This window comes from Arachis stenosperma, chromosome 3, assembly GCF_014773155.1.
Source record: "Arachis stenosperma cultivar V10309 chromosome 3, arast.V10309.gnm1.PFL2, whole genome shotgun sequence".
In the NCBI taxonomy this organism is placed as follows: Eukaryota; Viridiplantae; Streptophyta; class Magnoliopsida; order Fabales; family Fabaceae; genus Arachis; species Arachis stenosperma.
The window spans coordinates 159,923,178-159,944,672 of record NC_080379.1 but is presented as its reverse complement, the minus strand read 5'-3'; the positions used below and the strand labels follow the sequence as shown (position 1 = coordinate 159,944,672).

The 21,495-nt window shown below is 33.6% G+C and overlaps 2 protein-coding genes across 4 annotated transcripts; both read right to left on the bottom strand.

The window, feature by feature from the left end:
* Positions 1-5,712: 5,712 nt before the first annotated feature.
* On the bottom strand, positions 5,713-8,623 carry LOC130969934 (AUGMIN subunit 2-like). Its single transcript, XM_057895857.1, has 6 exons — positions 8,321-8,623; positions 8,119-8,235; positions 7,736-7,840; positions 7,554-7,622; positions 6,709-6,822; positions 5,713-6,282 (listed from the first exon to the last, which is right to left on the bottom strand). Exons 1-6 carry the CDS (start codon positions 8,447-8,449, stop codon positions 6,076-6,078), a joined length of 741 nt encoding a protein of 246 aa, XP_057751840.1. The 5' UTR covers positions 8,450-8,623; the 3' UTR covers positions 5,713-6,075.
* Positions 8,624-10,328: 1,705 nt separating this feature from the next.
* On the bottom strand, positions 10,329-15,190 carry LOC130967592 (uncharacterized). Of its 3 annotated transcripts, XM_057892521.1 has the most exons (10): positions 14,811-15,190; positions 14,610-14,693; positions 13,468-13,577; positions 13,290-13,340; positions 12,918-13,061; positions 12,739-12,828; positions 11,937-12,043; positions 11,710-11,794; positions 10,790-10,859; positions 10,329-10,670 (listed from the first exon to the last, which is right to left on the bottom strand). In XM_057892521.1, exons 1-9 carry the CDS (start codon positions 14,920-14,922, stop codon positions 10,839-10,841), a joined length of 804 nt encoding a protein of 267 aa, XP_057748504.1. In that variant the 5' UTR covers positions 14,923-15,190; the 3' UTR covers positions 10,329-10,670; positions 10,790-10,838. The 3 variants fall into 3 exon arrangements, with proteins under 3 accessions (XP_057748504.1, XP_057748503.1, XP_057748502.1); XM_057892520.1 differs by having other exon boundaries at positions 10,329-10,859; XM_057892519.1 differs by lacking the exon at positions 10,790-10,859.
* Positions 15,191-21,495: the final 6,305 nt, after the last annotated feature.

Below are 21,495 nucleotides of genomic sequence, written 5' to 3'. Positions count from 1 at the left end.
ACAGGGAGAGAAGCTGGAACAGCACTAGGCGAGGACGGAGCAGGCTAGTTAGGACCTTGAGGGGGAACTCTGGAGGAACTCGGCATGTCTCCCTGAGGAGGGGACTCCACTATCCTTTATCCCCTCGTCTTCAAGTCAGAGTCGGTCTCTGGTTGGGGGGGGGGAGAGACAATAGCCCCATCAACCACGATCTTGTCGGGGTCCAGCGGAGAAAGATCCAGGTCAGGGGCAATAACCCCAGCCTGCTCTTTGAAGATCCTCCACGCCTTCTCGGAACCTTCAGCCACCGAGTCCTCAAGCTCCTGGAAGGCATCCCGACATCCTGCCAGCTCCTTCTTTAAGTCCAGGTTTGCCCCAAAGAGCCTAACATAGTTCTGCTCCGCCTTCTCCTTAAGGCCATCCGCCATGGCATACTGGCCCATCAACCTCTTCTTCCTCTCCTGGAGACGAACCTTCTCCTCTTTCAACTCGGTGACCTCCTTCTTCAGCCTCTTCTCTTCTTCTTGATGTAAGAAAATTCTCCCCTCTAGCTCCTCAACCATTTGAAAAGAACCCAAAGAGATGAGGGGAGTCTTTTCAAAAATATCAAGTAATTTGGTACACACTCCAGCCGCCCGGACACTCCCCTAAACTAAAAAATTAAGATGGTTTCGAACGGAAACATCATCCATATTAATTCGAGTATAAGGATAGATGTGGTTCCGAACGAATTTGGGACTATCAAAATTAGATTTCCCAATAAAAGAAGAGCCAGACTCTGAAGTCTTGCACTTCTTCTTCTCGGGTTCAGGAGAAGATCGAGGTAGAGGAGAAGGAAGAGAAGAAGCAGAAGAAGAAGATACTATAATAGGACGGGAGGAGGTCCCCAAGTTATGAGGAGGAGGAGGAGGAGGAGGAGGAGGAGGAGGAGGAGGAGGAGGAGGAGGCAGAGTGCCAGCGGCCCTGGCAGCGTCAACTCGGGCCCGAGACCTCTTCTTGGTGTCTTGTACTTTTTGGTAGGAGGAGCTGGAATTCTTCTTCCCCATCTCTGTAAAGAAAACAGATAAGTCATCAAGTCAGAAAGAAGCAAAAATCTTCAAATAACTAAAATCTCAAAGTCGAAATCAACAAAATCAAGTCGGAAAGCAACAGCGAAACTACCTATTTGGGTCCGAACAAAATTCGGAGACCCTTGGAGGAATTTCTTTGTATCTAAATAAGGGGCCCTCCCCCAAACTTCTCGAAGGAACCCCACAACAACTTCTTCGACCTCATATAAGTCGTCCAAACCATACTTCTCCACAGGAGAAGCCTCCAACCAGTGTAAAGGGAAGCGAGGAGCAAAATTTTCATGTAGAAAAAAGGGGTGGTGACCCTCTACGCTTTGAACTTTGAAAAAGAAGTTTTTGAAGTCATAAAAAGATTCATCAAAAAGGATAAAGACTCTCTGACCTTGGATGGCCCGGAAAGATACCCACTGTTGTTTATTATTTTGCCCACTGAAGAGCTTGGTCATATGAAAAAGAAAGAAGAAAATCTTCAAAGAAGTCGAAAAATCTAATTCACGGCTAATAAATTGATAAATTTTCATAAAACCCCAAGAATGGGGGTGAAGTTGGGTGGGAGCAACTTGACAATGCGACAACACGGAGATTTCAAAATAAAAAAATGGCAGAAGAACCCCTAAACGGGTAAACAGACAATCGTGCATAAAAAAGAAAGGAGGGTCAGTATCAGCGGCTTTCCCAAAACAAACCCGATTGTCGGGACCCGGGGCAATCAATTCATACTTGGGTTCGTCCTCATCAAGAACACAAATTCTATGGTGAGTATGAAGATCAGTGATATAATCGGCATCTACAAGGGGTTCCTCCCCAAGTACTGTGACATCTACCCACTGGGAAAGAGACTCTAGGGAAGACATATTTTTCTAAAAAAAATGTGATGAAGCCTACAAAGAAAAAAGGAAACGAATCAAAAACAGGGTCTCTAAAAAGCCTAAAGCAGGTACTACAATAAACAGAGCCACTAGGCCTACAGTCAGACGCATCATAAACACTCCTCTAAAACAAAATATGCAAAACAAAAGCATTTCATAAAAGAGGAGATGGAAAAGAACTAACCTTTACTTCTTGAGAGAATCAGGGGCGATAGCAAACATTCGAAAAAAAAGAAGAAGCTTTCTTTCGAATGAAGAGTGTAAGTGCAAAGGTTTTCAGAAACGAAACAAAGAAAGAGAGGGAAAGTATTTATAAACACGCTAGAGGCATAATGGTAAAGTCAAAACGGTCATTAAAGAGATGCGATGTTACCAATATAACTATTCCCCGCGTGTAAATATGTAAACTCCTAACGGATGCGACGTTTGATTAGACACGACTGTTGAGAAACTTTAAATCACGTCGGTTTCGAAAAATCACGTCGGTTCCTCATCATGTCGACTACAAGCTCGAGTTAAAATACTCGAACCCAACTCTTGAAGACAAGAGATTGTACTCGAGTAGGGGCACTGTTCATACTCTGACCTAACGCTAAGGCCCAGGTCCAAATGAAAGGCCCAATCCAAAGATTGGCCCTCATTCTACACCGACCTTCTCTCAAGAAGTCAGATCTAACCATGACTTGCTCTAAGGAAGTCGAGGGTGAAGATTAGCTGGCAGATAACACTTATTCAAATAAGTAACTACTCCTAAAATCTCTCAACCCCAGGAGCCATATCCTAACTTCCCTAAGATAAAGGGACAGTTATCCTCCTTAAAAGGTGGAACTACTTCAACAGTGATTATTGGTTCACCACTATAAATACACTGACACCCCTCAGGTATCGCTAAGTTCCAATACTCTCTAAACTTGCTTAAACCCTTGCTGACTTAGGCATCAGAGTGTCTTTGCAAGTACCACCCCCCATTCTCTCTCATACACAAGTCGGAAGGAGACTCCCAGGCGTGAACCCGCTCGAAGGCTTCCTCCACTAGACGATTGAGCCAACCTAACGAGTCCAGCCCATTAATCTCCGGTTACCCACTGTAACAGTACCAAAATGGCTGAGATGCATAACAACCAGCAAACCAAAAGTGTAGAGATTTTAATTCTAGATCATAAACTAATTAGATAGATGAAATTGAGGGTATTCAGTGGTTGAGCTTTGTTTTCACAAGAAAACTTCATCCACCAACTTCTATATGAACACACACTTTGAGACATACGCATGTCGCGTAATGCATTCTAGTTCTTCTTGTTCTACATGTAATCTGGAAGCATATTTGTTTGTTCATGGAGCAACTGAAATGCAACTTTCTATTCAAAAACAACTAAATATGTTTCTTTCATCTGAAATGACCAAATTAATTCATCATCATGTTTGCAAGTAGAAGTTTGAGTTTGTAGAATAGAGGCAACTATTTGTTGACGAAAAGTGTTGCGTATCATCTCTTCATTTCACCCTAAGTCTCTATACATTAGCTGATAAACCCATTGTGGACCTGAAATAGTTTGAGTCGGTGTTGAAATTTGTGTAATTATATTACCTTGTAGTCATGGGTTGTAATAAACGCAAATGCTCTGTCATTACTTGTTTTATATTTTTATATCATCCTTTTTTCAAGTAAATTCCGTTCTCCTAACAAGCTTTTCCAAGTATCTTTTATAATCATAATAAGAGTTAATATCCAAAATCGTCCCTGAAAGATACCCCGATCTCCATTTTGGTCCTCGAAAGATAAAGTTAATCGAAATCGTCCCCGAAAGATACACGACTTGGTCACGTTAGTCCTTCCGTCAGTTTGTTGATGACGTGTCAGTTAAGTGCCACGTGGCATATGATGACGTGGTGGGTTAATGCCACGTGTCACGACATGATTGGTTGACGTGTCATTGCGTGTCAGATCAGTGGCACGTGGCATGCCACGTGTCAGATCAGTGACACGTGGCATGCCACGTGTCACTTGACATGTAAAAAAGTTATTTATAATTAAAATAGTCCTTGAAAGTTTAGACGTAAGTCATTTTTATCCCTAAAGTTTTAAAAATTAATCAAATTAGTCCTTATATAATTTTTTTTATTTTTTTGATAATATTAAATTTGAAATATTTTTTGATACTACTAATTTTAATAGAAATGTAATTGACAAACAAAAAATTAGTAATTATATATTTTATTCTTAAAAAATTTTTCAATAAAATTATCTCTCTCCTTTAATTCTTCTCAAAATCTCTCTTATTCTTTTCTATTCTAAAACTTTTTTCTTACATTATTATATTTTGCTGGAATATACATATATATATATATATATATATATATATATATATATATATATATATATATATATACTTAAAATTGAAATGTATGTATTTGTTAACCTAAACAAAGTTATATGCTCAAAATCAAAATTTATGTATGTTAACCTAAACAAAGTTAATCAAAATTTATGTTAAACGAATTGCTTCTTAAGCGTACTACATACAAAGATCATAATAAATTTTTGTGTGTTTCATATGTTGAGATAGATGATATAATTTTTCTTTTAATATCACTACCATTACATCCTATATGTAAATAATACCATAATGGAAAAAAAGAGATGTAGTAGACAAAAAATAGTGGTATAACTTTGTTTAGGTTAACATACATAAATTTTGATTTTGAGCATATAACTTTGTTTAGGTTAACAAATACATACATTTCAATTTTAAGTATATATATATATATATTCCAGCAAAATATAATAATGTAAGAAAAAGTTTTTAGAATAGAAAAGAATAAGAGAGATTTTGAGAAGAATTAAAGGAGAGAGATAATTTTATTGAAAAATTTTTTAAGAATAAAATATATAATTACTAATTTTTTGTTTGTCAATTACATTTCTATTAAAATTAGTAGTATCAAAAAATATTTCAAATTTAATATTATCAAAAAAATAAAAAAAATTATATAAGGACTAATTTGATTAATTTTTAAAATTTTAGGGATGAAAATGACTTACGTCTAAACTTTCAAGGACTATTTTGATTATAAATAACTTTTTTACATGTCAAGTGACACGTGGCATGCCACGTGTCACTGATCTGACACGCAGTGACACGTCAACCAATCGTGTCGTGACACGTGGCATTAACCCACCACGTCATCATATGCCACGTGGCACTTAACTGACACGTCATCAACAAACTGACGGAAGGACTAACGTGACCAAGTCGTGTATCTTTCGGGGACGATTTCGATTAACTTTATCTTTCGAGGACCAAAATGGAGATCGAGGTATCTTTTAGGGACGATTTTGGATATTAACTCATCATAATAAATTATTACAAAGAATGGATGTTGTCATTCTTATTTTAATAATTTTATTTTTTTACAAATCTATTCAAACATACAATATAAAAAAAAAATTGTGTAAACTGACACTATCAAAAATAAAAATGGTTTATTGTGATTCTTTAGGTCTGACTACATTTTTTTAATCATATATAAATGATTAAATAATTAAAATATAAATATAGATTCTATTGTAACTGAATGTAATTACCGTTTTTTTTTGGACTGGGAATTACCGTTTTTCATTCACTTGTATTTAAGACGTCTTTTTCTCCTCTACTATATATTTCATCTTTCAATTTCTTGGCTACGACCATAAGAGTTGCAACATATTGGTAATCTTTTTTATTATAAACACTCCATATTGATAATTTAACAGCTCACCTTTCAAGCTAAAAGGTTACCAAGACACAATAAAGTTAGGAGAAAGAAAATAAGTCTCTACTTTGTACATTCACAGTGTATAAGACTAAAAGCTGATTCAGGCACACCACAACAGTTAATGCTGGGTTTTAGATGTACAAGTGTGCAATGCGTTTTGGTCACAAGCCTGGCAGCACTACAAAACTATTGGAGTTTTTCACATAGTAATCATGAAAGATTTTTGGTAAATCAAGTTAAAACAATTGATCTGCACAAAGTTGGATGAAGTAAACTCTTCTTCAACTGAGGAAGGGCACAAGAAGATCCTATAACACTCACCTAGTTGTTTGAATCATGGTGCTTGTTGAACTAATTCTTACTTCCTTCAATTTCTGACAACTATCTCATTGAGGTTTGCTTCAGTTTTCCATTGGAGGTGGAGTCAGACAATTAGAAACTCCGGGCAGTCTTTGGGAAGGATCTCTCGCCGGAGTACTTGGTATAGGGGAATCAAATTGACCCACTCTCAATTTCTGAAGGGCTGCAAATGACTCTCTTGTGGCAGACATTGCTTCAAAGAAGCGAGTGCAAGATGCCAAAGCTACTGGAATGGGTCGAAGCATTTCCTTTAAGGATAAAAGAAAAGGTAAAAAACTGCAAGTATATAAATTTATTTGTGTTATTAGGAAATGCTAATTTGATTAGAAACAAAAAGCTAACAACCAATAACTACAAGGAAAAAAACTATATTTTGCAGTTCTTGGTTGTTGGCTCTTTTCTACTTGTCAAATTAGCATTTTCCTTATGTCATTATTCGATCTGGGATGGCCTAAAATCAATTCCAGTTTTGCACCAGTTGCCTTTGAAAACAATCGATAAAACCTTCAGAATATGCAACAGACACAAAGCCTCTAAGGAGAACCTCCATTTTGTAGTATTTACTATCTACTGGTATACTTATCATATCAAATAAGGGTTCATGGATGCAAATATAAATTAACTAATGATTTATGACAAGATGTTGCCACAATAAATATACTGTAGAAACATACCCCCCAAACTGAAGGAGGTTCCTTGAAATTTTGACTCCACTGAAAATCTGCCACTGATGCTGTCAAGGCACCATAATCACTAGCTGCCTTCATCAGTAGTTCAGAGAATTGTTTCTGCAAGAGTTGAAGAAATATATATGACAGAAGCGTTAAACTTTCTTAAATGGAAGTCTACTCTCATGAATCAATAGTTCAGCATTACATCAATTTTCAACTAAAAGTGGATGGTGTGGATATAAGGTAAAATTTGGATTAATTCATGCTTTTCCCCAAGATTAATAATCTAGACAATTCTATAAATATGTAAAATTAAAGGGAAAAGGACTAATTATACATGTGAAGTTAAAGGTAGTATCATAGGAATTGTTATGATTCCAAAATATCATATTTTAGTCTTCAGATACAAATTTAATCTTTACATTACAAGTATACACTTATTTTGCTCCAAAAAACTTCAGCTCAACAACTCAGGCACTGAGAATAATTGAATGAACTCAAGAAGCTAACACGACACAGTGCATAAACATAAGCCTGAAAACTATCTAGCGTCTACAGCAGCAGTGGAGAAGCCAACTAATTCCAATTATTTTACCCCATGGAGCTGAAACTTCCAGTTAGCAACTTTAATTCAAGCCAACAAATACATTTGTCATGCTATATTGCTATGGACTAAATCTTGCTACATCACCAACTACAACACAAGATAATGAAGTGTGTCTCCCTGTCAATGAGTAATGCTACTAACACAATCAAAAACCATTCACCCGCCCCCCTAAATTAACAATTTTGCATGGAGTAATTTTTGCTATAAATCAGTAATAAATAACAATTATGATTTCACCAACCTGAAATTCTGCTTCTACAGGAATGCAATCAAGAGAATAAGGCTGCTGCAGGCGAGCTATGATGCGATCCTGCAACATTAAATTCGGTAAATCAACTTATCCCTAATGAACTAATCCAGGGAAACTACCGAAAAAGGAAAAAATACTGAAAGCAGGTATAATGGAGGGCACAGCCACATTACCTTGTTCTGGATAACATCTTTCAGTATAGCGGTAATCCTCCCCAAAGTCTCAATTTTCTTTTCCATTTCACTCACATGCGTCAAATGCGCAACATTCTTATCATCCTACACAATTTCACAAATCTTATGAACTCTTACATCAATCATAAAGAGAAACTAATAAATCTCTCCTACAAATTAGGCAATATTTTCACATAATTCACAAAAAAAATTATACGTAACATGAATCTAATTTGCAGAATGCGAAAACACTACAATGGATTTCAGTATAGCGATGCTGGGAAGATCACCATAATTTACCATTTTACCCACAAACTTGTTTAAACTTTAAGTATAATACTAAAATAAAATAGAAAAAGGTACAGAATAGAAGAAGAAAAAACCTTGCGTCCTTGAAGTTCGACTTGCAAATCCGCGATCTTGCGTTGAACAGTGGTTAGTTCCCTCAAAACCCTGACCAAGTCCTCGCCCTTTTCGCCGCTACTCGGAAGAGAAGATTCCTAGAAACAGAGAGAGTTGGTGGCAAAACCGTGATTTCAGCGAAACAAGATGAATGCGGAATCTGAATGAATGAATTATGCGTACCTGAGGCGGTGGTTGGGAAGCGGAGACGGAGAAACCAAGAACGGCTGCGATGGAGAGTGCGTCGGACATGCCACCAATGCGCCTGATAGGCTTCTTCCCAACCCAACTTGACTCGTTCCCCATTGACATTTCTCAATTTTCCAAGAAATAAATTGAAGAAGAAGAAGAAGAAGAAGAAGAAGGATAAAAGGGAGATATTAGAGTTAGAATACGATTTAATAAAAATTTATGAGCCAGCAACAGGGCCTCTGGTTTAAGTGTTGAACTGAACCACGAAAGAATGGAGTCTCTTTCTCGTCTTGGTTGGAGTATCTTCGCAGATCACATAATTAAATTTGAAATTTAATTTTAGTGATTTTAAAGGTTGTTTGACTCGTTTGACCAAACTATATTGCATAAAATTAATAATTTTCATGATCATCTGAGTAATTTTTTATTTACTGTAAAATTAATAATTAAAAATTATTAGATAATTTAATTTATTTGATTAAATTATTATTTATGTGTAAATAATTGTATATAATTTTTTTAAAATTTAAAAATAATAATATTGGACTAAATTTTTTATATATTGATAATTTTGTGTAAAATATCAGAAAATTTGATATTTTAATATTTTATAATACTATAATAGCAGCACACTTTGCCACTGACATATAGTAAAAAATTTCTAACACTATATAAAAATAAAATATTTTTTAATTATAAAATACTAAACGTTGTTTTTAGGAATTTAAAATTTTAAGATGGATAAAACGTTATTATCGAATTATAAAATCCATAAAAACGTATACACAAAATCTGGATTATTTTTAGGGAATTCATCCCTAGTGGCTAGATATAAAAAAAAAAAATAAAAAAAATCTATTACTGTGATGGTATGGCTGTATGACGCTTTTTTCTCATGTAAATGACAAAATATGTGTCTGTTTAAATTTTATTTATTATTAATTTATATTTTTTTTAAAATAAGTTTTTACTTTTTTATTGATAAAATATAGGTAGAAATATTACGGTGAATTATGTGATTTTAATATGACAAATAATATTATTATTACTTCTATGTTTGATATTTATTATTTTTCAAGACTTTTATGTCCTTTGTAAGACATTTGGTGATGATGATTTTTAAGTTTTAAGCATAATATACCTGACCATGGTGATGTTTTTATTGTTTTTGTGAATCTTTTGTCTAGAATATTATATTTTTTCTGGGATCGTAATTTTAAACTGTGTCTTGAAACTTACTATTTGCTAAAATTTATCATTTATTAATTAGTCTTAGCATTTCAAATGGCATAAAAATTATGCTTTTCTTTTAGTTGATTATATTGTGATATAATTTATGAAGCAGGGACAATGACGCAGATATGACACAATACAATATGAAACACACGGATTTTAATTTTTTATAAAATACAATAATATAATAAATTTATAAAATATAAAATATTTTTTTATAATTATAATAATATTTTGATATTTTATTTATATTAAAATATAAATTATATATTTTAACTATTTTTAATTTTTTTAATTATATAAAATATTTAAAATATTTTTATATATTAATAAATAAAAATATATATTATTTTTAAATTTATGATAAGAATATAGATTACGAATAAAATTAGACAATTGATGATATTAAATTTTTAATTTTATATTATTTTATTATAATTCAATTATCTCAATTATACTCCATTAAATTAATTAAATTTTTAAACTATTAAACTAACAGACTAAACGATGTCATATCCAATTGATTTTCAGAGCTACTCACAGACACCACTTACTTTCTTGTTCTCTTTTTTTTCTCGTATTTTTTCCCTTCACGGGTTTCTTCTTTTTCTACTGTTATTTATTACAAAATTTTTATATTTTTTCAAAAAATTCTGTGTTAATTTTTTATAAAAGCATTATTAAAAAAACTAATATTAAAGAAACTTGTTCATCGAAAATTTTTCACAATAATAATAATAACAAACGAACTGTTGATATTCCCAAGAAAAAGCAAATAATAATTTTCTTCCAGAAATAATCATAAAGTACATTCCATTCTCACTTTTTCATAGCTTTAGCAGTTTACAATGATGCTCAATTGCTCATTCCAAAAATTTTATATTCTCTTTCAAACTAAGGAACTAAGGACATCCTCGATGTTCCGTCACGATGAAAAAATGCACTCAACGTGTATCAGGTTAAGCTGCGTAAATACTACTTTAACATTGCGGCTTTTGTTATGGCAACATCAATCACTGAGAAACTTGCGTTTTTTACTTGTGTTCATGTAAGGTCTAATAACCCATTCTATTTGAGCTTCAGCTTGATCCACAGTTCCCAGCTTTATCTGCAACGTGTTTGAGAAAAATAGGGACATTGGGTTAATTGGTTAACAGTGAAAATAGCAAAAAGCATAGCAATTAAAACTGGACTGGGACACCAAATAAAAAAAGAACTGGAATGGACCGATCTGTTCAGACTAAAATCCAGTGAACTGGCCACCCGTCCCGTTGCTTCAATAGAGTTGATTATCAGTCTGATTTTAATAACCATGGTATTAGGAACGGGTTTGGTATCCAATAACAATCGGAACAATGCATTATTTTTTTTAGTAAATATGAAATAAACATTAACAAGCACTAGCATCTTGAGATTATAGAATAATGATGGCTCTTAATTTTGTAATACATGGCAATATGGATAGTTTTATGTAGTTATTAGCGAAAGTTAAGCAAGTGTGTGGTAGAAAAAGAGACAAAGACAAGCTAGGGGTAAAATAGAAAAAAGAATTACAGAAATATGACCTAAAAGGGGTAAAACTGCCACAACTCCTTTAAAATAGTAGAAGATAGTAGAAAGTAGAACCACTAGTAGTAACTAGTAAGTAGATAATTTACGATTTTAATATTTGAATCTAATAAATTAAACCCCAAAAAAAAAAAAAAGGCGGCCTGAACTGCTGCTAACATTAATAGATCAAAATTTACAATGATGGTGTTATTAAATTAGTTTACATTTTGTCAAACAGCTGTGCTCAGAAACATCCCAAAATATATATATATATATATATATATATATATATATATATATATATATCCGTGTAAGCAATTTTACAAAATGGAGCGGGTAACAAAAAGGATATTTTTAAACGTAAAAGTAAAAAAATGTAATCAGCAGAAAATTTTAACTTTTGCCCAACATTACATCAACCAAAACAAAGAAACACGTATACACATGCAAAATGCAATCACTGAACTACAGTTTTCTTAAATTTAGTAGCATGTAGACAGATGTAGTTACTTTGTTTTGAGTGGAAGATCATCTTTCCTCGTAACATAACAACAGACAAAGAAGCAATCAACGGTGAGGTTAATAGTAATGCAAACCTGATAAAGTCGCAACTCAAACCGTGGACCAATTTCCTTTAGTTCAATAGACTTCGGACCTCCATGCTTTTCATATATGTGATGCCTGTATAGAACAAACACTAGATTTCAAATGAGAAGGGAAAAAACACTAACCAGCACAACTTCACTGTAACATGAATGAATAACGGATATTTATAAATTATAATGAAAGGTCAAATGCATAAGATTGTGAATGCAAAACCAACCTGAACGATACATAGTCAGACTGGTTGGAAAAAGTCACAATACGTTTTGTGTCTGGTTTTGGAACTGGGAAAAGATACTTTAGAATGTTGGCAGTCCTTTCACCCAACTGTTTAAAGTCCAAAATGAATTCCAAATAAGATGAGTAGTCAGAACAAAACCAGCATAATTATTGCTATAGATAGTAATTACTTTCGATAATATTGAATTTGCAGAAGTATATATTCCATACATATATAGTTGAGAAATTAACGAATAGAAAAAGTGGCCAACATAAACAAAATTCTAATCCCGAATCACAATGCAAACAGAACCAACCTTGCCCTTTTATTCTTACAAAATCAATACATATATTTGCTCTGACCAATAGCCTACTGATACATCATCTTTTTCATTCCAAATTAACCTAAGTTTGAATCTTGGTTAAATCATTTGTCATCTCTAAGACTAATTAGTAAAAGCAACCCCATTAGAAATCCAACTATTTTAATAGACCAATGCTTAAAAAGTTGACAATGTGCCTTCTCCTAGTCCTAACCTGTGCTCAAATCTTACCCTTAACAGTTTTAGCATCAGAGGGAAATCATTTAAATCAATTTAAAGTTTAAACAATCAAGCTGCAACTGCTTCTAGTCCAATTCAGAACATTATGGTTTCAAGACCAGACAAGATAGCATTGGCATGACCAGTAGATATCTGAAAGACCAGTGGCAAATGCAACAGACCAAAGATCAAAACCATGGGCAGTTTACCAATGACATTCGAGCAAGTAAAAAAATAGAGATCGTGTCGACTTATGAAAACCTTAGTTGAGAAGTTATCAAAAATCAGATGTGGATAAGCCTCAGGCATTGTACCAATGGCTTTCTTGTCTTTGATTTCATGCCTTGTAACCTATATGGATATGGAAAAGAAACAAGTCAGCATGTTGTCCATACAAATATATATTAGAAAAAGTAATACTTTTTAAGACCAACACTTACCACATTGAGCAATCCAAAATATGCAGTTGGACCATATGGCAGATGGCAGACAATTAAGCCATCCGGCACACCACGATGTTCATGAACCAACACAACATCTGTATAATCATGTGCACGGCAAGACTCTATAATTTCAGAAATAACCTAAAATGATAGCGACAACAATCCAAATGCAAACACACAACAGAAAAGACAATCAGTTATTCAGTTTATATTTTAGCTATATAATAACGATTATATTTTAGCTGTATTTATTATCATTACTCATTAGCAAGAAAACAATAAATGGAAAATCAACCAAATAGTCAATTATTCAGATTTTGAACGTATACAAGAGATAAAAAATGGAAAAAAAACAGTAAAGGTTACAACCTGACCACCACGATTCATCCTTTGTGCATTCGGAAAGACATAACTCAGCTCCTGAACATAGAAAATTGAGTGTCACAATAGTCAAAACATTATCCGGAATTTACTAAGACAGAAAAAAAGGAATAAATAAAATAGAACATTATGAAAAAAATCAAGAAAACAATTGAAGTGAGAAAACCTTTACAAACTGTTGAAGAGGAGCACTTGGATCCCTGGAAGTGGTTAGCAAAATTTTAGGATCTTTTTCCGCAGCATGTGCATACTCATCATCAATGTGCGTTCTCGGGACTGAATTAGACGCAGCAAAAAGTGGAGACGAAATTTCAGCAATCACATCAATGTCTCTTTTGAAATAAATCAATGCAAGAGAGAATAAAACATCAAAAAAGTTTATGAGGGAAAGGCAAAATAGCCTAAAAGCTTGGGTACCAGGGGACAAAGGGTGGATTTGTGAGATAGGTTTTCAGAGGGGAAGGGAAGGAAGTTAATCCGTTAATGGATAGTGTAGAGTTCATTTTACTTTTCAATCCCTTCCCATCCATCTCTTTCCCTCCAAGAGCCCGAACTCATAAACACACCCCAAGGAATGATACAAATAAAGCTTATTTTGCTCAATGCCAAAATATTCTTCTGTATACATGTTCTCATGTATGACGCTTCGATTAATCAGTTCACTGTGTCACATGTATTAGGAGTAAGGACTCGGAACAACTCGATGCTTTCAGTATGAATATAGTGCCTTTCTCAATAAAACATGACCTCTAAGACCTATAAAACTACTCAATCCCTGAACAGGGGAAGAAAAAAGTGAATCAAAACAAAACAAAAACCAAGAATGCCATCAACAATTATAAAAATCACCAGAACTCACTATGATATGGGTTATTGTTGGCAACACTTGAATAATTAGAAAAGATACAATGTTTTCCCCTATCATATGCAGAGTTTCCACTTAGAGTTAAACTCCTAAACCAGACAACTTTTGTCTATTAAAGAATTAACCTTTTACGTGGCATGAGTCAAGTTAGTTAACCATCAATTATATGTCTATTCAGTGTTGTCTGTTTTGGTACAAAGGAGTTAAGTAGAAAGCATATAAAAAACTAGCAATGGTTATAGATAACTACATATTGAGTTGTGTACTAATGGATTATGTTTGTCTTTAATAGCTTCTTATTAAAAACATTACAGAACTCATTGGATAAAACAATGAATAAAATTAAATTATAACACAACATAATCAAATTCATAAAAAAATTCACTAACTAAATTAAAAAAAATAGAAAAAAAAAAGGTGAAGACAAAGGAAGAATATAACACCAGCTGTGTTTTCATCTTCGAGATCGATTTCTCGACGAAGTGCAGCCTCCTCATTCCTAAGCTCAGTAGGTATTGGCTTCCCTTCTACATAAAATTAAAATTAAACACATGAACTAACAATAATAATAAAAATTTTCACGAAAACAAGTGAACTAAAATTAAAAACGGTAATGAAAAATTCATATGGAAGGAAGGAAGAACCTTGAAGTGCTTCTCTGATCTTGCGCTTCTTTTCGTAGAGCAAGCGTTCTTTGCCTTCTAAGCTCTTCCTGTATAAATACTCCCTCCTCATGCGAATATTTCTACGCAACATTTTGGCGGCAACTACACAGAACCAAACTGACTCGCAGAGAAGAGACTGTTCGGAGAAGAGAAAGAGAAGAAGAAGCTAAGTTGCCAGGTGGTACACTGGTGGCGGCGGAAGGAACGGAGGGCACGGAGGAACAGTGAGTGAGTGAGTGGGTGAATGAGAAGAGAGAGACGCTGAGTGGGAGAGACGAGAGAGAGAGCTTGAGAGTTGAGCTTTAGAGAAGAATCTGATCAGAGCTTGTGAGTTACTTGTGACTTGTGAGACAGTGAGGGAGGCTGATCCGCTGATGAGAGTAGAGAGGGATGAGTGCGTTAGTATTTGCAACCCTTAGAAAAACGACGTCGTTCGAATTTGAAAAATTATCATGGCCGGTCCTGGTTTTATAAACCGGCCGAGTCATCGATTTTCATCAAAATCGGGCATGTCAGTTCGGGTTTCACCAGATCTGATGCAGGGACGATTTGCTGGGCGCATAGTTGTCAGAACCGAACCGGTGATCGAACCGGTGAGATTACTGGATCACTGAGTTACTGGTTCAACCGGTGGGTCACTGGTCGAACCGGTTAACTCGGTATAATTAAATAATTATATAAAATTTAATTATTTTTTATCATTTGTATTTTTATTTTTGTTTTTATAAAAATAATTATCATTTTTAAATTTTAATGCTTTATTAATTAGTTTATATTCATTTTTTATTATATTATTATAGGTGAAAAGTCACGTAAAATTATTTTTTTGTGAAGTTGATATTTAAGAATCGTTAGATGATTTGACTAGTTTAACTAAATATCATCTAACGATTTTTAACTATCAACTTCATACGAAGACAAAAAACAAAATAATATATTAAAACAATAATATTAATAGATATCATATAATCATGAAAAGAAAAAATAAATTGTGATTAATTAAATTTTTTTATTTATCTTTTTAATTTGTATATATTTAATAAAATTTATAGTTAAATAAAATATAATTGATTTAAAAATGAGAGACTTTGAAATTAAAATAAATTGAATATAAGTGAAAAGCAAAAATGCTATATATATTATAATTTGTATATTAATTAATGAGAATCACTCCAGCTTGGTGGTAGAAGCATGTCAGCTTTGTGCAGGAGGAAGGGGTTCGAACCCCATTGGAAGTATTTTGGAGAATTTTTCAAAAATCATCACAAGCTGACACTTGGCAGCGCTGGAGGGTATGGTGCATGGTGGAGTTGCAGATTGCTGGTCTATTGTACATTCACCTTCAATATTGACCGATTGACTCGGACCAATCGGACTGGTCCGGTTTTCGCCGGTTTTCACCGGTTCACATCGGGTTAGACCGGTTCGTACCGGTTCTTTGCCTGAAACGGTTGCAAGCTTGGACCGGACCGGTACTAGGTCCGGTTTACCGGATTTCCGGTCGAACCGGCCAGTCCGGTCCGGTTCTGACAACTATGGCTGGGCGGCTCAAACCCAGTCAAATGACCAATGTCTTGAAAATCGAACCAATTATCAAACTGTTCTAATTACTAATTTGTTAATGGTAGTCAATCAAAATATTCATTTTATAATAAAATAATAAATAAAATATAAATAAATACACCAAAACATAGTTATTATTGTGATAAAAATGAGTATGTGGGTGCCATTTATTATGGGCAGCTCATATTTAGGATGAATGCAATAAAGAAATTCGAAAATGTAAATCTTCCTTCGCCTATAAATAGAGAAGCAATTGAGGAACAATTACACACATCAATAAAATATTTCTTCGCTATCTCTCTATACATACAATATAAAGCTTTTCTTTCTCTTTCTCTCCTCATATACTACAAATACAATATTAATATATAAATTATCGTTATTATAGTAGGATATTAATATTAGTGAATATTAATACTAGAGTTTCCTATTTACACTTTTTTATTTTATATTTTTCCTTGATCAGGTTTTTTTTTTCATTGGATTTTTCTTGACAATGTTTTTAATGAGGCAGTTCTCATCACAAAGGATTTTGTATTCTTTTTCCTTCACTAAAGTTTTTTTTCCACTAGATTTTTCTTTAGTAAGGTTTTAACGAGGCATAATCCTAAATGGACATCCAAGAAGGAGTGTTGTGATAAGATTGAATAGGTGGATGTCTATTCTCAAGAGAGAATGAATTTAATGAAGGTTGAAAATGTTACCTTTTGTATACCTATAAATAGGAAGCTAAGCTTCAGGCAAACACACAACAATAAACAATTCTCTCTTTCTTTTACGTTGCAATACTTCTTTCTTTCTCTTTATATATATATATATATATATATATATATATATATATATATATATATATATATATATATATATATATATATATATATATATATATATATATATATATATTACAATATATAATATTAGTAAATATATTAATTATCTCTATTATATTGAGATAGTAATTGTAGTAAATACTACTACTAGAATTATCTAATTATACTTCTTTATTTTATTTTGTATTACCTCATCCTTATTTATTTAGTTGTTTTACAACACGTTATCAGCACGAATCATCAAAAGAAGATTTTAAGATGAAAGATCTTGGAAGAACTAAATTTTATCTCGGCCTGCAGATCGAGCATATAAAAAATGGGATCTTTATTCATCAAACAACATACACAGAGAAGATCTTGAAAAGATTTTATATGGATAAGTCACATCCCTTTAGTACCCCAATGATCATAAGATCTTTGGATGTAGAAAAGGATCAATTCCATTCTAAAGAAGAAAATGAAGATATCCTTGGTCCTGAAGTACCATATCTCAGTGCCATTGGATCGCAAATGTATCTTGCTAATAATACAAGACCCGATATATCATTTGCCGTGAATTTACTAGCAAGATATAGTTCCTCTCTAACCAAAAGACATTGGAATGGAATCAAACAAATCTTTCGATATCTTCATGGAACGGTTGATATAGGATTGTTTTATCCCTATAGATCCAAGTCACAACTAGTTGGCTATGCAGATGCTGGATACTTGTCTAATCCATATAAAGGGAGATCTCAAACAGGATACCTATTTACATATGGTGGAACAGCTATATCATGGAGGTCCACGAAAAAGACGATTGCTGCAACATTCTCTAATCATGCCAAAATATTAGCGATTCATGAAGTAAGTTGCGGGTGTTTTGGCTCAGGAGTTTGATCCAATATATTCTGTCATCATGTGGACTGATTGATCATAAGATAGCTCCAATTGTCCTGTTTGAAGATAATACAACATGAATTGCTCAACTTAAAGCATATTTCTCCTAAATTCTTCTTCATCATGATCTTCAAAATCAGGGGACAATTGATGTCCAACAGATCCTATCAAGTGACAATCTGGCAGATTTATTCACAAAGTCACTCCCAAAATCCTCCTTTGAAAGATTGGTACAAGAGATTGGGATGCACCGATTTCGAGATATTAAATGATGTCAACAAGATGAGGAGACTGTACTTTTTTTTTCCTTGGTCAGATTTTTTTCCATTGAGTTTTTTTTTTTTGACAAGGTTTTTAATGAGGCAGTCCCCATCACAAAGGATATTGTACTCTTTTTCCTTCACTAAAGTTTTTTTTCACTGGGTTTTTCTTTAGTAAGGTTTTAATGAGGCAAATTCCTAAATGGGCATCCAAAGGGAAGTGTTGTGATAAGAAGGAGTATGTGGATGCCATTTATTATGGGTGGCTCATGTTCTCAAGGATGAATGCATTAAAGAAATTTAAAAATGTAAATCTTCCTTCGCCTATAAATAACGAAGCAACTGAGGAACAATTACCCACATCAATAAAATATTTCTTCTCTTTCTCTATACGTACAATATAAAGTTTTTCTTTCTCTTTCTCTCTTCATATACTACAAATATATATATATATATATATATATATATATATATATATATATATATATATATATATATATATATATATAAAGAGAGAAAAAGAAGTATTGCAACATAAAAGAGAGAGAGAATTATTTATTGCTGTGTGTTTGCCTGAGGCTTATCTTCCTATTTATAGGCATACAAAAGGTAACATTTTTAACCTTCATTAAATTCATTCTCTCTTGAGAATGGACATCCACCTATTCAATCTTATCACAACACTCCTCCTTGGATGTTCATTTAGGATTATGCCTTGTTAAAACCTTACTAAAGAAAAACTCAATGGGAAAAAAACTTTAGTGAAGGAAAAAGAATACAAAATCCTTTGTGATGGGGACTGCCTCATTGAAAACCTTGTCAAGAAAAATTCAATGGGAAGAAACATGATCAAGAAAAAAGAGTACAGTCTCTCCCGCTTGTCGACATCATTTAATGTCTCAAAATTGGCACATCCCAATCTCATGTACCAATATTTCAAAGGATGATTTTGGGAGGACTTTGTGAATAAATCTGTCAGATTATCACTTGATCGGATCTGTTGGACATCAATTGTCCCTTGATTTTGAAAATCATGAGTGAAGAAGAATTTGGAACAAATATGCCTTGTTCTATCACTTTTAATGTATCCACCTTTAAGTTGAGCAATGCATGCTGTATTATCTTCAAACAGGACAATTGGACCTATCTTATGATCAGTCAGTCCACATGATGACAGAATATATTGGATCAAACTCCTGAGTCAAAAACACTCGCGACTAGCTTCATGTATCGCTAGTATTTCAGCATGATTAGAGGAGGTTGTTGCAATTGTCTGTTTTATGGACCTCCATGATATCACTGTACCATCATATGTGAATAGGTATCTCGTTTGAGATCTCCCTTTATGTGGATCAGACAAGTATCCAGCATCTGCATAGCCAACTAATTGTGATTTGGATCCATAGTGATAAAACAACCCCAAATCAACAGTTCCATAAATATATCGAAAGATTTGTTCAATTCCATTCCAATGTCTTCTGGTTGGAAAGGAACTATATCTTGCTAGTAAATTCACAGCAAATGATATATATCAGGTCGTGTATTATTAGCAAGATACATTAGCGCTCCAATAGCACTAAGATATGGTACTTCAAGACCAAGGATATCTTCATTTTCTTACTTAGGATGAAACTGATCCTTTTCCACATCCAAAGATCTTACGATCATTGGGGTACTTAATAGATGTGACTTATTCATATAAAATCTCTTCAAGATCTTTTCTGTGTATGTTGTTTGATGAATAAAGATCCCACTTTTCGTATGCTCGATCTGCAGGCTGAGACAAAATTTAGTCTTTCCAAGATCTTTCATCTCAAACTCTTCTTTTAGAGTATTTGTAATTGTTGGTATCTCTTCAGGAGTTCCAATGATATTTAAATCATCAACGTACACAGCAATTATAATGAATCCAGATGCAGATTTCTTTATGAAAACACATGGACAGATATCATCATTCTTGAATCTATTTTTGGCCAAATACTCAGTAATACAATTATACCATAATCGTCTAGATTGCTTTAGACTATATAAAGATCTTTGCAATTTGACTGAGTATAACCCTTGCGAATATTCATTAGATGATTTAGATATCTTTAGTCCTTCAGGGACTTTCATATAGATATCCCGATCTAATGAGCCGTATAAATAGCTTGTTACCACATCCATTAAATGCATATGCAGTTTATGATATACAGATAAACTGACCAAATAACGCAATGTTATCGCATCCACTATTGGGAAATACATTTCTTCATAATTTATACCGGGTCTCTGTGAAAAACCTTGTGCTACAAGTCGAGCTTTGTAGCGTACAACTTCATTTTTCTCATTTTTTTTTCTCACAAATACCCATCGGTATCCAACAGGTTTTATATCTTCTGGTGTACGGACTACAGGTCCAAAGACTTCACATTTTGCAAGTGAGTCTAATTCAGCCTTCATGCCTTTTTTCCATTTTGGCCAAGCATTCCTTTGTCAACATTCTTCGACTGATCTTGGCTCAAGATTCTTACTTTCATGCATGATATTCAATGCCACATTATATGCAAATATTTCATTTACAATTATCTTATTTTGATCCTATTTTTCCTGTAAAGACGTAATTTATCGAGATCTCGTCATTTTCACAATTTTCAGGTACCTGAACATCTTCTGGAGTTAAAATTATATCAAAATTTTGGACAACTGCAGGTGTCTTTACTATGTCTCTTTCAATAGGAATAGTATTTACTTATTTTCTTTTTCGAAAATTTTTGCCTTTGGATCCGACAGGCCTGCCACGCTTCTGGCGTGTATTTGCTTCGGTGGCAATTTGTCCAACTGGGATATCAATTCGAAGTGGGGCATTTTTCGCTGGTATATTAGACTTGGTTATCCTCTTTGTATCGAAAAATGCATCAGGCAATTCATTTGCTATTGTTTGCAAATGTATAATCTTTTAAACTTCTAGTTCACATTGCGCTGATCAAGGATCTAAATGCATAAAGGATGATGTATTCCAATTAAGTTCCTTTTCAGGAAGCTTATTCTCTCCCCTAATGTTGGAAATTTTGATTCATCAAAATGACAATCTGCAAACCGGGATTTAAACACATCTCCAGTTTGTATCTCAAGATACCTCACTATAGAGGG

What these genes read in the sequence shown, in the direction of transcription:
- LOC130969934 (XM_057895857.1), bottom strand. Translation starts at nt 8,449, where the DNA reads ATGTCAATGGGGAACGAGTCAAGTTGGGTTGGGAAGAAGCCTATCAGG. An exon ending in CTTCCCAACCACCGCCTCAG is followed by an intron (nt 8,236 to 8,320) that starts GTACGCATAATT and finishes CTCTGTTTCTAG; the next exon opens with GAATCTTCTCTTCCGAGTAG. An exon ending in TCGAACTTCAAGGACGCAAG is followed by an intron (nt 7,841 to 8,118) that starts GTTTTTTCTTCT and finishes GAAATTGTGTAG; the next exon opens with GATGATAAGAATGTTGCGCA.
- LOC130967592 (XM_057892519.1), bottom strand. Translation starts at nt 14,922, where the DNA reads ATGTTGCGTAGAAATATTCGCATGAGGAGGGAGTATTTATACAGGAAG. An exon ending in CTCTTCAACAGTTTGTAAAG is followed by an intron (nt 13,341 to 13,467) that starts GTTTTCTCACTT and finishes TTCTATGTTCAG; the next exon opens with GAGCTGAGTTATGTCTTTCC. An exon ending in GGATGAATCGTGGTGGTCAG is followed by an intron (nt 13,062 to 13,289) that starts GTTGTAACCTTT and finishes CTATCATTTTAG; the next exon opens with GTTATTTCTGAAATTATAGA.